The sequence below is a fragment of the Phyllostomus hastatus genome, unplaced genomic scaffold, assembly GCF_019186645.2.
Source record: "Phyllostomus hastatus isolate PE091 unplaced genomic scaffold, TTU_PhHast_1.1 phas_contig_16, whole genome shotgun sequence".
Lineage (NCBI taxonomy): Eukaryota > Metazoa > Chordata > Mammalia > Chiroptera > Phyllostomidae > Phyllostomus > Phyllostomus hastatus.
Genome location: NW_025333643.1, coordinates 2,525,217 through 2,538,739, shown reverse-complemented (window position 1 = coordinate 2,538,739; position 13,523 = coordinate 2,525,217). Strand labels below are relative to the sequence as shown.

Sequence of the window (13,523 nt, the reverse complement as noted above, 5' to 3'; positions counted from 1 at the left end):
TATTTTAGGGGCTACACAATTACCCTGAAAGCAAATGGGAAAAAAAGAGTGCTAATTGTTCAAGTAGGATTTTAGAATACATTGACTGTACTTTCTTGACAAATGAGTGCTAATCATGGGGAAAGGAGTGCTTTTTTTATACTTTATGAGGTTGACACAACGCATTCTCTGCACGGTACATTATTCCTGAGACAAATTGCTTCTTGCTAGTTATGCAGATCTGGGCTCTCAAAGCTCTCAATTTCCCTTTTTGAAAACCCCCACCTTTTAAAATGTCAGCACCAAAGCTGCCTCAATTATGGCAGACTCCCACAAATATATTTTGGGTGACTGTATCCTGAGAAGAGGTGATTTTCTGAGGCTGTTTCTCATGCATTCTCAGGCCAACCCAGGGAAGCTGGGCATGGCCCGTTAGAGGCCCCATTGTGGTGGAAGGCACACGGGTACTGAGGCTGGGCCCCTGAGCCCAAAGATCCACAGGCCTCTCTTCCTTCATGGGCTCTCTCCAGGACCCTTCCCTATACCTCAGGTCCCCCATGGCTTCCTGCTGTCCCCACTCCTGCAGACCTGATACCTAGACACTGTGGTACTAGTCAGTCAAGAAGTTGTTAACCAAAAACATTTGTGCTATGCATCTGCCCTAGGTCAATACCTGGGGGCAAAGCCACTGGGATGATGCCTTAAACTCAGGCAACAGGACATAAATAAAATCAGAAAACAGATGTGAATAGTACTTCCAGTGTGGTGGTGATGGGGAGGAGGTCACAAAGGGGCTCTTCTAGACTCTGTCTGTCTAAGTTTAGGGGACAATGTGCTCAGCGTCACTCTGAGGCATGTGGTATCATCCCTGTTACCCAAATAAAGATTGCAAGTCTGAATATTCAAAATTATGCAACCAGGTTGCAGAGTCACTATATAGAAATAGTCACACATACATCAAACTCTGAGAGAGACAGACAGAGAAACCTGATCATAAACCCTCCATAGCACAGAGTTTCTATACAGTACTGCAAAGAGGCTGGAAAGTGTTGTTTAGCTAAAGAAAAAATGTCCATTAGTGGGAAGGGCAGGAAATGTTGAAGGCCATAGTCCTTGACACTGTCCCAGTACGCCCCAGGAACACCTGTGGGGCAGCCTGTGAGCACTCCTCCCTGACACCTGGGACTGTCCCCCCGTCAGCTATGTAGGGATGGGCTCATACTTGCATCCTGATCGCCTGCTTCAGCCAAACAGGCCCTTCCTTGCTTTAGCTTTCAGCAGCCTGATGTAATGCTGGCAGCAGGAAGTTCTAATTCGGAGTGTTTTTGTTTGTTGTGCTTCCTCAGGATTTCCTTGGATCTGGAGACCCCAAAGAAACAAAGATGCTAATCACCAAACAGGCTGACTGGGCTAGAAATACTAACGAGCCCAAATCTGCTGTGGAGATGTACATCTCAGCCGGAGAGTATGTCAAGGCCATAGAGATCAGCGGCGACCATGGCTGGGTTGACATGTAGGTTTCCAGTCTGTGCCCCAAGAAGCATTTGGTAGCATGACATGTCTTGTCAACTCTTGGTTTTGACTGGCAAGGAAAAAAATAGTGTTTCTCTAACAATTCAATCCAAATGTGTTACTGACTAGGTTTTTGAGACAGAGTTTGAATGAGGCACTTGCTGCCTTTTAGGAGCTTTGCGAGTCCCTGGGGGAGAGGGTGGAAGGGAGTGAGGAGGAGGAGACACCCAGGCATTGGAGCTGCCATTCCCTGAGCCTTCCCTATGAGCCAGGCACTGCGATTCCTTGTAGACGCTTGGTTCTCTTCCAGCACCCTAATTGCGGTCGTTTCCGTGCTCATCTTCCAAATGAGGAAACCAAGGCTTAAGGACCCAGGGATCACACAAGGCCAAATAGCCGGGAAATTATGGAGCTGAGCTTCAAACTCATCTGACCAACTTCAGTGCCATAACACCTATCATGAATGGCAGGAACTGAAAAAGAACAAGGAAACTTGCTAGCACATCATGGAAGGAAACATGAATTCTCATAGGAGGAGCCATGGATTGTCTTCTCCTGGGAGTTAGTCTGCATGAAGGGCCTTGGCACATTTCAAGAGGCAGAGATGATAGGAAAGGGCAGGGCATGCAGGCCAGAAGAGCAGCACAAACCAAATGGGTTGGCTGTGGTTGGAATAAAAGGTGGAGGACGGGGAGAGTGAGGGACGTCTGGCTGCGGGCAGGAGGATCTGGGCTGGCCACACTGGGAAGGCCTCAGGGGCCAGACTGAGGCTTTTTTTTACAGTTCAGTTTTTTAAAAAAATTATTTGTTGATTTTTAGAGAGAGGGGAAGGAAGGGAGAAGGAAGTGGGAGAAGGAGAGGGAAAGAAACATTGATATGCAAGAGATACATTGATCAGTTGCCTCTCACAAGCCCCCAACTGGGGATCCAGCCTGCAGCCCAGGCATGTGCCCTGACTGAGAATCAAACCAACGACCCTTTAGTTCACAGGCCAGCACTCAATCTACTGAGCCACACCAGCCAGGGCCAGACTGAGGCATTTAGATTTGTCAGTAGGTAGTGAGGACCCCTGGTCAGACTGTGCTGTTGGAAGCCCACTCAGATAGTGAATGTAGAAGGGGGGGGGACTAGAGAAAGTGAGACCAGGTAAGTGGTCACTGCAGTAGACCAGGGAGAAATACAGTGGCTGAGGGAATGAATGAGAGGTGTGGAGTAGGCAGAACTGACAGGACCCAACTAAATTGGGGCATCAGTGTGGGGCCAAGCAAGGGTATTGCAGGCTGATTCTGAGATCTGAGACTTGTGGTCAGTAATGCCACTCGCCAGGGTAGAGAACAGAAGGGGAACAGGCTTGGGTGGGGCTGCCAGAGAAGGGATGGATTCAGTCTTGGGGCCCTTAGAGCATCAGACCTAGAGGGGAAGGTCAGAGAAAGTGTGCTTCGTGTTCATACATGTGCATGTGTGTGCATACATGTGTGTAAATACACACACATTTATGTGTGCACTCTGCCATGGCTGTTAAAGGAGAGTAGGAGTGGCAGCAGCTTCTGAGGTCAGCTTAGACTGAGCCCTGAAGGCTCTTGGTTGTTCTGGAAGCCACACTGTGGTCCACAGGCAGCAGTGGTCCAGATAGGACCTGGGGAGGGAGAGGGGCCGGTTAATGACTAAGCCATCCCTGTGAACCCCACTATGTGGTTGGCATATGTCTAAGAATAAAGTTTCTTGAAGAAAGAGGCACAGATTCCCCTCCCCCAAATTATTCTTTCCACAAAAAAGGATGGCACAGGAGAGAACCTGGCAGACTTAAGTGCTCTCTCCCCTCCAGTTTTTCATGTCACTTTCTTTTGCGACTGATGTGGAACAGGGTTACCTTGAGGAAACTTAAATTAGTCCAGGAAAGAGACATTCAGCATGGTCTGCCCTTTTGCAGGTCTGGGTGTAAAAGGTGCCTCTTCTCTGGGGACATTCAGTTGGGGAGCTTTAAGCATTTGCCTGTGCCACCTTTCCCTAAAAAATGTGTTGATTCTCTGCTGAGAAGTATTTTTAGATTCCATTATTCTAAGTACGGATTGATAGGCCTCCCTGAGCTTGCCTGTCTGGGAGACAGGGATCTGTTACAGCTGTTTCCCCTTCCCTTCTCACGAAGAGTAAGCTGGGTAGGACCCCTTTCCCCTGGGAAAGCTGGTTTTACACCAAATCCTGGCCTGATTCATTGGCCCCCACATCCCCACAAGCAGTGGGAGAGCCAGTCCTCACTGGGAAGAAGTGGCCCCCTCACTTGTGGGTAGCACCTTGGCCAGGAAGAGAGGCACCGTCTAGATTTCCTGCAGGCTTTCTTTCCAGAGCTCAGAGCAGGCCCCACACAAACCTCTTCCTCTAGAGATCCTGTCACTGAAGAATGCTCCCACCTCTGTTTCTGCTTTCCCGTGAGAATTCCTGAAACAGTGGTGAGAAGAGCCCTCTGCCACTTCCTGGCTGCAGAGTCTTGAGCAGGTTGCTTCACCTTCTACCTTAGCCTTTAGTCTTCTCATCTGTAAAATGGGCATAATGGTACTACCTCTTACGGTGGTGGGGATTCAATGAGATCACATGTGGAAGCTCATGGCATTGTTCTTGGTACAGTAGGTGAAGGGTAGATGCTAGTTTCTCTCCCCATCCTGCTGGATAGATTAGTATCTCCTGTGAAAGGCATGTGAAAGGAGGTAGGGGTGGGATGGGGTCAGTGTCCTTTCGCAGACAACCTCTCCTGGTCATTGGGCACTGTTTCTGGAGTATGTCTTCACTCATTTAATAATCCCCGTCAAGCACCAGGGGCCATGGCACTATACTGAGCACTGGGGACATCAACATGAGTTGATACAGAGCCTGCCCTTGAGAAGACCCAAAAGCTCACACCACTTCCTTCCATCAAGCTGTTTTCACAGGAATCCGTCTCCTCCCTGTGCGCTTGCCTCTTCAGGTTAATTGACATTGCCCGTAAGCTGGACAGGGCTGAGCGGGAGCCCCTGCTGATGTGTGCTCACTACTTCAAGAAGCTGGATAACCCTGGCTATGCTGCTGAGACCTACCTGAAGATTGGTGACCTGAAGTCCTTGGTTCAGCTGCATGTGGAGACCCAGCGCTGGGATGAGGTGAGGGCAGAACACACTTCATGGGTTAGGGGGTCCTGTCTGAGCCCTGGGCCACAGGGGCTTCTAGGGGTTTAGATGGAGAACAGCTCCCCTCATTGTGAGAACAAACATTAGCCTAGCAGTCAGGAGACTTAATCTTGAATTTTCCAAGCCTATTTTGGAGGGCCTTTTGATGCCAGTTTTTCCTTTGTTTAGTCGTTCATTTGTTTGTTCAGAGCATCTTTATGGACTGTTGGCCCTGTGCCAGCCCTGTGATAGAGACCGTGTGTGTGAGAGTTAGTGCAATAGCCTCTATTGCCTGCTGTTGGTCTGAGCTGCTTCTGGCCAGCAGCACAGGGTGACACATGTCTGACATGGAGACACACCTGTGTGACATTTAAAACCCGCTGGGTGGCCCTGGCCGGGTAGCTCAGTTGATTGGAGCATTGTTCCATACACTGAAAGGTTGCGGGCTCGATCCCAAGTTGGGGCACATACAGGAGGCTACAGATTATATTGATGTTTCTCTCTCTCTCTCCTACTCTCTCTAAAATCAATAAACATATCTTGGGGTGAATTTTAAAAAAATAAAATAATAAAACCTGCTGGGTGACAGAGGAAGTCACCCATACTTTCCAGGTATAGGCTGCCAGAGCTGTTTCAAAGGTCACTTGGAGACCTAGGCTCTTCTTGCATGAAGGGCAGGTGAGAAGCATTGGCCAGGCCAGCAGGAAAGATGACTGGGGTGAGGATGCAGAAGCAGCAAAGTGCTGCCCCCTCTGTGGCTTGAAGTCATCCCTCCAGCTACTGGCTACCTGTGCCCCGGACTGAAGTTCATCCCCGAGAGGATTAGAAGCTATGCCCTAGGTCCTTCCCCTACCTCACCTACCCACCATGGTCTAGTTTAAAGAGTCAGAGTGTAGGCCTTTTCTGGGTATGAGCTGCCTGACTCCTGCTGCCCTCTGAGTGGCTCCATTTGGTGAGGTGACAGGGTCACTGATGAGAAAAGGTGGAGCCAGGGACAGAGGTAATAATGGGCTCTCAAGATAAGTTCATCAGATTTCTCAAGCAGCATAAGTTAGTACATCTTGGAACTACTCAGTCATGGCTATGTATCAGGCAGACTTTCTCCCTGTTGCCACATACTGTCCCTTGTGACTCATTTCCGATTCTCTTGGCCTGACAGGTGGTTCTGGGACTTAGATCAAGCAGTCATCGGGTCCCATACAGAATTAATCCATCATCATCTTTGACAGCTAATACACAGTATGATAATGTCAATTCTGTTTCCTTAGGTGTTGCCTGCAATTAAAAGAAATCTGTTTGCAGCGCTCCAGGAGCCCACGCAAACCCTCAAAATAAAATGTTTCCGATTTTGTGCTGCTTCTGCAGTCCAGAAACAGACTGTTATTATTGAATCCAGTCACTTGCATATTGCTGTTAATTGCCTTTTGTTTTCAAAGAGCTGGTTTGTTTTTGTGTTTCTGGGGGTAGTGAGGGGGAGACACTCTCCCCTTCTGAGTTGTCAGGCTGGCAAAATATGACATCCCTGATGGATTCAGCCAAGTGCCATGTTTTCATGGGAGTTGCAGGGGCTGCTTTATTACAAATGCATTCGTTCCTTCCTCCAGGCCTTTGCTCTCGGTGAGAAGCATCCTGAGTTTAAAGATGACGTCTACATGCCGTATGCACAGTGGCTGGCAGAGAACGATCGTTTTGAGGAAGCCCAGAAAGGTAGGCCACACTAACTGACACTTGCAGAAGGGGTAAGAGAAGGTACTCCCTACACCCATTTTAGGAAGGCTGCCGAGCCGCTCCCATGGAGGGCCCCAAGACGGACAACTTTGTCTGGGCATGTGATGTGTTTAGTGGTGAAGACTGGGGAGCAGTGGAAAGAACATGGGCTTTGGGGTCAGACACACCTGGGTGCATACACTCACCTGCCTCAGGCCCGTAGATAGGTTCTGTCTCCTGTCTGAGCAAAGCACCACACACTCAAATGTATCTTCTCGTTTAATCCTCACAACAGCCAACAGCCCTGTGATGTAGGAGCCATTTTGTAGATGAGAAAACTGAGGTTGGAAGTAGTAACTGGATTGGCCTAAAGTCTCACAGCAAGGAAGTGGCGGAGAGGGAATCAGTGTCAGGCTGGGGCGAGGACAAAATGAGAGGACTCTCACATTGTCCAGCGTGGTTTCACTGGCCCCTTTCCTCTGCTGGGAAGAGGAACTTGGATCTCTTTCTGGCTCAGATAAATGGTATATTCTTTGCTCCTCGGCATTCCTACTGGTAAAGTGACCACAGACTAGATATGGCAGTATCTGAAATAGAAATGAAAGAGAGTATAGAATTTTAATTGGTAATAATAATTTTAAAATATGACTGTCTTCTGTGCCAGGCACTGTCTGGGCACTCAACTACATATCCTTGTAATTCAGTGTCTCAGCCGCACCCTGCAGAGAGGCAGAGGCTAGCTGTCCCCTGCAGAGTCACAAAGTCGGAGAGTGACAAAGCCCAGCTTGGACCAGGATCTGCCTGGCTGGGGGATCGGAACCTGATTCTTCTGCTAGGCTTTGCTGCCTCTTTAGGAAGTCTTCTAATTGAAGTCGGTGTGTCATATTCCGTGGCATCTCATTTACACGTCTATATGGTTGCCACCTCCGGACACGTTTTGGAACAAATGTCTCCCTGTTGGAGCTCCTCAGCTTAAAGCCGCCTTTGAAAGACAGCGTGTTCTCTCCTGCTTCAGCATTTCCAGAGAACCCAGTTGTTAAAGTATCTGCATGTTTGGGCAAAACATATCAACCTATCCATCTGTCTGTGTCTGCCCTTCCAAGAATCTATCGCCATAGTAACTTGGTACTCGGATGAGAGATTGGAAATGAGAATGGAACAAAGGCCAGAGCTTTTCCTTCTCTAAAGCTGAGGTTTTGGATCATTTGAATGCCCACATGTGGGCAAGTGCCATGGCTACAAGTGCTTTCCTGGCATCCCAAGGGTCTGGCACATAGTGAGTAGAGGAAATTTCTCTTAAATGGGTATAGGAATAATTGAGAGATTTTTTTTTCTTTCGGCTTGTTTTCACAAATGTTCAATTGCTAAAACAAAGCCAATTCTTTTTTCAAGGTTGTCATCAAAAAGCACTCAATTGAAGACTGAGGACTTGACTTGGGCTCATTTGTATGCCCTAGGGCATGCTGCTTTAAAATCTCCACCTTGCAGAGCCCATTTAAAAAAGTCTTCATGCTTGGGGTGGTGAACACACAACACAGTGTACAGATAATGTATTGTAGAAGGGTACTGCTGAACCCTCTATAGTTTTATTAACTAATGTCACCCTAGTAAATTCGATTAAAAAAAAGAAGTCTTCATAAGTCTGTTATGATGACCCGTTGAGGTAATCAGCAAGAAAAGCACTTTTTAAACCACCAAGACTGTTCAAGTGTTAGGTCCTATTAGTGTCACCCCAGGAGTCACAAGGTTTTGCCCTGGAGTTGGGGTGGGTACAAAACCTCACTGATGAAGAACAACAGTTTCATCCTCAGACTTTGCCCTGCAATTTGGCCCCTCAAGTTTTTCTTGCTGCCATGCCTTCCAAAGTCGGTTGCCTTTTCCCAACCAAAAAGGAGCAAATCTCACTGTAGTTTTTTCAAGATATAGCCTCAGTTATTTATAGCCTTCGGCCTGAGAGGCGCATCTCAGCAACGAAGTGCTGCAGATGCTCTGATGAATGTCCTACTTCTCAGCAGCCCCTTGCAAGCCCCACAGAATTCCCTCTAACTCCCTGAATTGTGTGTGCTTTTGTGCCCCCTCCAGCGTTCCACAAGGCCGGGCGGCAGGGGGAAGCAGTCAGGGTGCTGGAGCAGCTCACACACAACGCAGTGGTAGAAAGCAGATTTAATGACGCTGCCTATTATTACTGGATGCTGTCCATGCAGTGCCTCGATATAGCTCAAGGTAAGTAAACACCAGCCAGGCTGCTTGTTTTCCCCAGCCCCGCTCTGGCACCGAGATAAACATCGAAAGAGCTGGGACGTTTTAATTAAAGCCCTGGGCTTGTTTATTTGCTGTATGGTCCTGTAGTGGCATAATCTGGTGTGTCATCTTTTTCCAGTTTGCCTATAAGCTTAAAGGTGGTATGAGGACCGTCCTGGGGTTATAGATGGGAGGTCCTACCCTATGTCGCTAATTCAGAACATGTCTCTCCCCTGCTACCTGGAAGCCCATAACTGGACCTGGGTGACGTCTGGTTTAAAAAAAAAAGTTTAATTAAATGAAAAGATGAAAAAGATCACTCTACAATAACACACTCTAGATTCTCACTCATCCCAGCCAGGAATATAGTTTCAGTGTTGGGCTCTTTCACAAGACTTCCCAGGATGCACTGAGGGAGCTCTGAGAGTGGCAAGGCGGGGAGGTACTCTGTACTAGCCTGAGGCCAGCATGCAAGAATGGGAAAAGCACTGGAGTTGGAAGTGGCTAGGTGACTCGTAACAAGTTACAGTTCCTTCCTCAACTGTAGTCCTGTCTGTGGCATGGGAGTAATCTTGCCCTGCTTCACAGAAGCCATGGGTATAGTTCAATAACTATAAAGCCTACCTGTAGGGTGGCATTTTCTGTTCTGGCCCGCGGTCTGTGATATCGATAAGGAACGATGCAGGGGGAACAGGCTTGAGATGAGCATACATAAAGTTGACGCTTGCTCACCCTCCCCAAAGACATGTCCTTCTGGTATGTCTTTGAGTGCCAGCGATCACCCTCTTTTTGCCCCAGCTCATGCTCTCCTAGTGGAATGACCTCTGGGAGAATTTAGTGTGGGACTTTGGAGAACCGGCAAAAAATATCCTCAGACTTTTCCTGGCCATGTGCTCTGCCAGGCTGAGACTTCACCTGCGTTGGGTTGGCCCTAGCTCCTAAACAGAGCACCTCTGCCATTTACCTCACCTCTTCGCCACTCTTCCTGGCGTAGGTCTGCTGTTGGGGCAGAACCAACACTGGCAGCATCGCCATTGCTTAGCCCTTCCATCTGGACACGGTTTGACATGTCTGCTTTCTCCTGCCCTGCTTCCCTGTCGCTGCACACCGCAGATCCTGCCCAGAAGGACACGATGCTCAGCAAGTTCCACCACTTCCAGCACTTGGCTGAGCTGTACCATGGCTACCACGCCATTCACCGGTACACGGTAAGGTGGCCAGGAGACCGATGTCTGAGCTAGGGGCACTGGACATGTCTTAAATAAACCTACTGGGCAGGCAACCTGCTGAGAAATCCTGCTGTCCCCATGAGAGACAAAGTTTGGAACTTTGACTTTCCTTGGTTGGCTACTTGTTTGACATGTAGCAAGCTGTGGGCTTCCGAATTAGCAAGCCAGAGCTACATTGGGTCTTTCTAGTTGTTTGCTTCAGGTTTGGGTGACTCAGACAGACTCTAGGTTAGCCGGACGAAGGGCTGTCTAACGGGTGGACGTCCCATGGGGCCCTCTCTTAGTCGTGTGGGGGCCCAGCTCTAATCAAAGGCCTGCAGTCCCTCCGTAGCCCTGCAGCTGGCTTGCTGTGTGACCTTGAACAATTCACTTCCTCTCCCTGGTTCTCAGTTTCCTTCTCTATAAAACATGAGGGTTGACTTGACCTCCAGAAACCCAAATAGTTCTTTTTAATTACTTTCTAATTCTTTTGATTAAGCTATTTTCAATCTATCTCCTGACAGTGGGGAACAGGTGACAGGTCGTCATCAGCTTCCTCATTTTGTGTGTCGTCAGTCACTAACCAAATGTTCGTAAAGCTCCTACAATGTTAGCTTATCCTCTGCTGATGAGCCCGCAGGTTGATATCAGTGACTAACTTTAGCCGAGCACTTGCTGTGTGTAGGCAATGTGCTGAGGGCTTCACTGTGTCAGCTAATTCAAAGCCTTTCAACCACACTGTGAGATAAGTGCTATCATTCCTACTTTACAGATGAGAAAACTGAGGCACTGGATAGAGAGATTCCACAGCTAGTAAGTAGGAGAGCCAGGACTTGAACAGACAGGCTGGCTCCTGTGCTCTTGGCCTTGCCCTGCCCCTCCCCACTGACTTAGAGAGGGCAGACCGCTGGCCTCATATCCCAGTCCCACTCTCTGACCTCAGGCGAGTTGTTTCCTTTCCTCCGTGCTCTGCTTCCTTCTCTACAAAATGGAGGGTGGGGGAGGGTAGCAACAGTACTTGATAGGGTTGTCGTGAGAACTAAATGAGTTACTAAGAGAAAAACACTTGAAAGAGTGCCTGGCACAGAGCGACCCTAGGTGAGTGTCAGCTGTTCGTACGGCCGGTGCAGAGGTCTCTAAAGCATTTTCATCAGCCTGCTCTCCCAGGCTAAGCGTTTCACAGTTCTTTGACCGTCTCTAAGGTCCTACTTTCCACCTGGGCACCTCTTTGCCACTTGTTTGTGCTGAATTCTTAGCATATTCTTTGTCTCTGGAGGAAGTCTGGCAAGAAAGACCCCTATGATAGGCTCTGCCTGAGCCAGCCAACAAGCCGGCATCTCATCTCTGCCCCACACCAGGGTCAGTGGTCTCAAGGGACCTCATTGCCCTTTGCAATCCTTTCAGGGGCCCTCTATCAGGTGCTCACCCAGAAAGAAGCCACCTCCCCCAGAAGACCCCAAACTCAACCTAGGCTCAAAAGTCAAGGCCCCAGCTCTGTATCAGTTTGCCTGAGCCACTTCAGAATCTGACTCTTTGAATCCTTGCTCTCCTTCTTCCTCTACACTTAGAGGCAGGGGCTTGGGGTGGCAGGTGGTCTCCTCTCTGTAACACCTGGGCCTGTGTGGAGGACGTGTGGACACCTGTGAGCTTGTGGCAGCTTCATACCAGCCAGGGACCTTGGCTGTTTGTTCTCGCTGAGACTTCTTCATTGGGCCATTCCTTCATTCAACAAATTCCTACTGACAGGCCCTGTCCACTGAGGCCTCGGGACACAGTGGGGAACAGGACGCTGTCCCTGCCCCTGAGGAGTTCATAGTTTAGTAACAAGCAGCTGCAGTACAGTTCTCAAGGGAAAAGCTTAGAGGACTAAGGTGACTTCCTGGAGAAGGCAACCCTTCATCCCAAGCCAAAAGGAGGGAGAGAAGTAAGGACGGGGAAGTGAAGAGGAAGAGGAAGAACATTCTTGGCAGAGGTCGCAGCATGTACAGAGGCCTGGAGGTAGGTGGTACTTTAGGGTTTATCGGCAGGTCCCAGCAGGACAACTGTGATCCAGAGCAGACTGACAAGGGAAGCAGCAGACCTTTCCTGACACAATGGCTTCTCTCCCAGGGGAGGGGTTCTAAACCCGAGGAACTTCCCCCAACTGCCGTTCTTTCTGGGACATTTCTGAGCTTCCACACCTAGTGCAATGTAACCAGAGGCAGGCGTCTCCCTGGCTGTCACCCAGAAAAGGGTGCAGTCTCAGGTTTTCTTGGGTTCTTGGAACTAACAGAGGCTATAGACATTTAAGTGAGAACTGAGGAGAGAATGCTGGGCTCTGAACTGAAGTGTAAAGTGAGTCCTGGTGAATGTAGACCAATTACGCCTAAGTCCTGGTGGCTCCCTGATGAGAGTGGCCTAACAAGACTTTTAAGACAGTATCAGTTTATTACCATTTAAGCACTTGAGGGAGGTGGGTAGCTGGCCTGATTAAAGTATTCTCCTCTAACTTGGTCTTAGTTTGCACACCCTGTGCCAGATTCCTTCAAAACAGGGCATTCTTAACCTTCTATGGACCCTTTCTGACAGAAAACTCCCTCTGGTCCGCTATGCTGAGCTTCTGGCAGCCTCTAGGTACAGAAGACCTATTCATTCAGTTAATGCATGTTGAGTGCCTCGTCTTTTAGGGCCTGAGTCACAGGTGCTGGGGCGCAGGGACAAGCAGTGAGGGCCTCACCTTGTGTGCACATTTGGTGGGCATCTCACGGGCAGGTCGCTGCTGGAGAGCAGAGACAAGGCATGTGATTTCATGCTATAAAGCGTTAGCTACCTCCCTTTAAAGACAGGTTTATAGCATGGTCATGTTATAAATTGCACAAAAGGTCTTCTCTTTTAGAGCTCAGGGAAATGGAATCATTACTGACCCCAGAAGCAGTGCCACTCGGAAGAAAGACATGCTGGGGATTTGGACTCGGGTCTGGGTTTGAGTTCCAGCTCTGTTCCTTTCTAGCCAGGTGACCTGGGCTTGTCATCTCCCTGGGACTTGGTTTGCTCATCAGTGCAGAATTGTCTTAAAGGCCATATAAGACAGTGGCTGTAAAGTGCCCTGCACACAGTAGGTGTTTATTAAACAGATCTGTTTATTTACTGAAGTATCTGAGAATTATTGGTGTCTGCCTTGCAGCCTGGCCCAGCAGCAGCTCAGTTGAGGAATTCAATCTGTTTGCTTTTCTCACTGCAGGAGGAGCCATTCAGTTTCCATCTCCCCGAAACCCTCTTCAACATCTCCAGGTTCCTGCTGCACAGCCTGACCAAGGACCCCCCCTTGGGCATCTCTAAAGTGTATCCTCTCTGTCACACCCCTCTTGTCTAATGGCCCTGAGAAGTTCTTTCCAGAGCACTTCGCTGGCAGAAGTTTCTCTCTCTGCAGCAGCCCTCAGGGAAGACAGAGAGCTTGCCCGGCCACTGCTGCTTGCTGTAGAAGAGGCTCTGCCAGGGAGGCCAAGGGGCTAGTGCCAAGAGAAGATTAGTTTTCAGGGCTCTCTGTGCTAGACCCAGCACTGGATCTCTGGCCAACTCTCCAAGCCCTCCCGGAACCCACAAATGTGGGTGTGACTGAAATATAGGAAGCACCAGGCTTTTGGGTTTGAAATCTTGGACACTCCCCCAGAGAGGCTCGTGGGAGGTGTTTGTTCAGCCCAGGTGGACTGAGCACCTGTTGTGCTCCAAGCACCTTGCCAGGCAATAGGCAACAAAGATC

The 13,523-nt window shown here is 49.1% G+C and overlaps 1 protein-coding gene across 2 annotated transcripts in view; it reads left to right on the top strand.

Annotated features, from left to right (window-relative positions):
- IFT122 (intraflagellar transport 122) overlaps positions 1-13,523 on the top strand; it is a 73,089-nt gene that overhangs the window by 53,308 nt on the left and 6,258 nt on the right. For both annotated transcript variants that reach the window (XM_045832396.1, XM_045832395.1), the window contains 6 exons: positions 1,326-1,492; positions 4,451-4,622; positions 6,233-6,335; positions 8,418-8,558; positions 9,690-9,784; positions 13,005-13,105. In XM_045832396.1, coding sequence (XP_045688352.1) covers positions 1,326-1,492; positions 4,451-4,622; positions 6,233-6,335; positions 8,418-8,558; positions 9,690-9,784; positions 13,005-13,105 — 779 coding nt within the window. The remainder of the gene's footprint in view (positions 1-1,325; positions 1,493-4,450; positions 4,623-6,232; positions 6,336-8,417; positions 8,559-9,689; positions 9,785-13,004; positions 13,106-13,523) is intronic.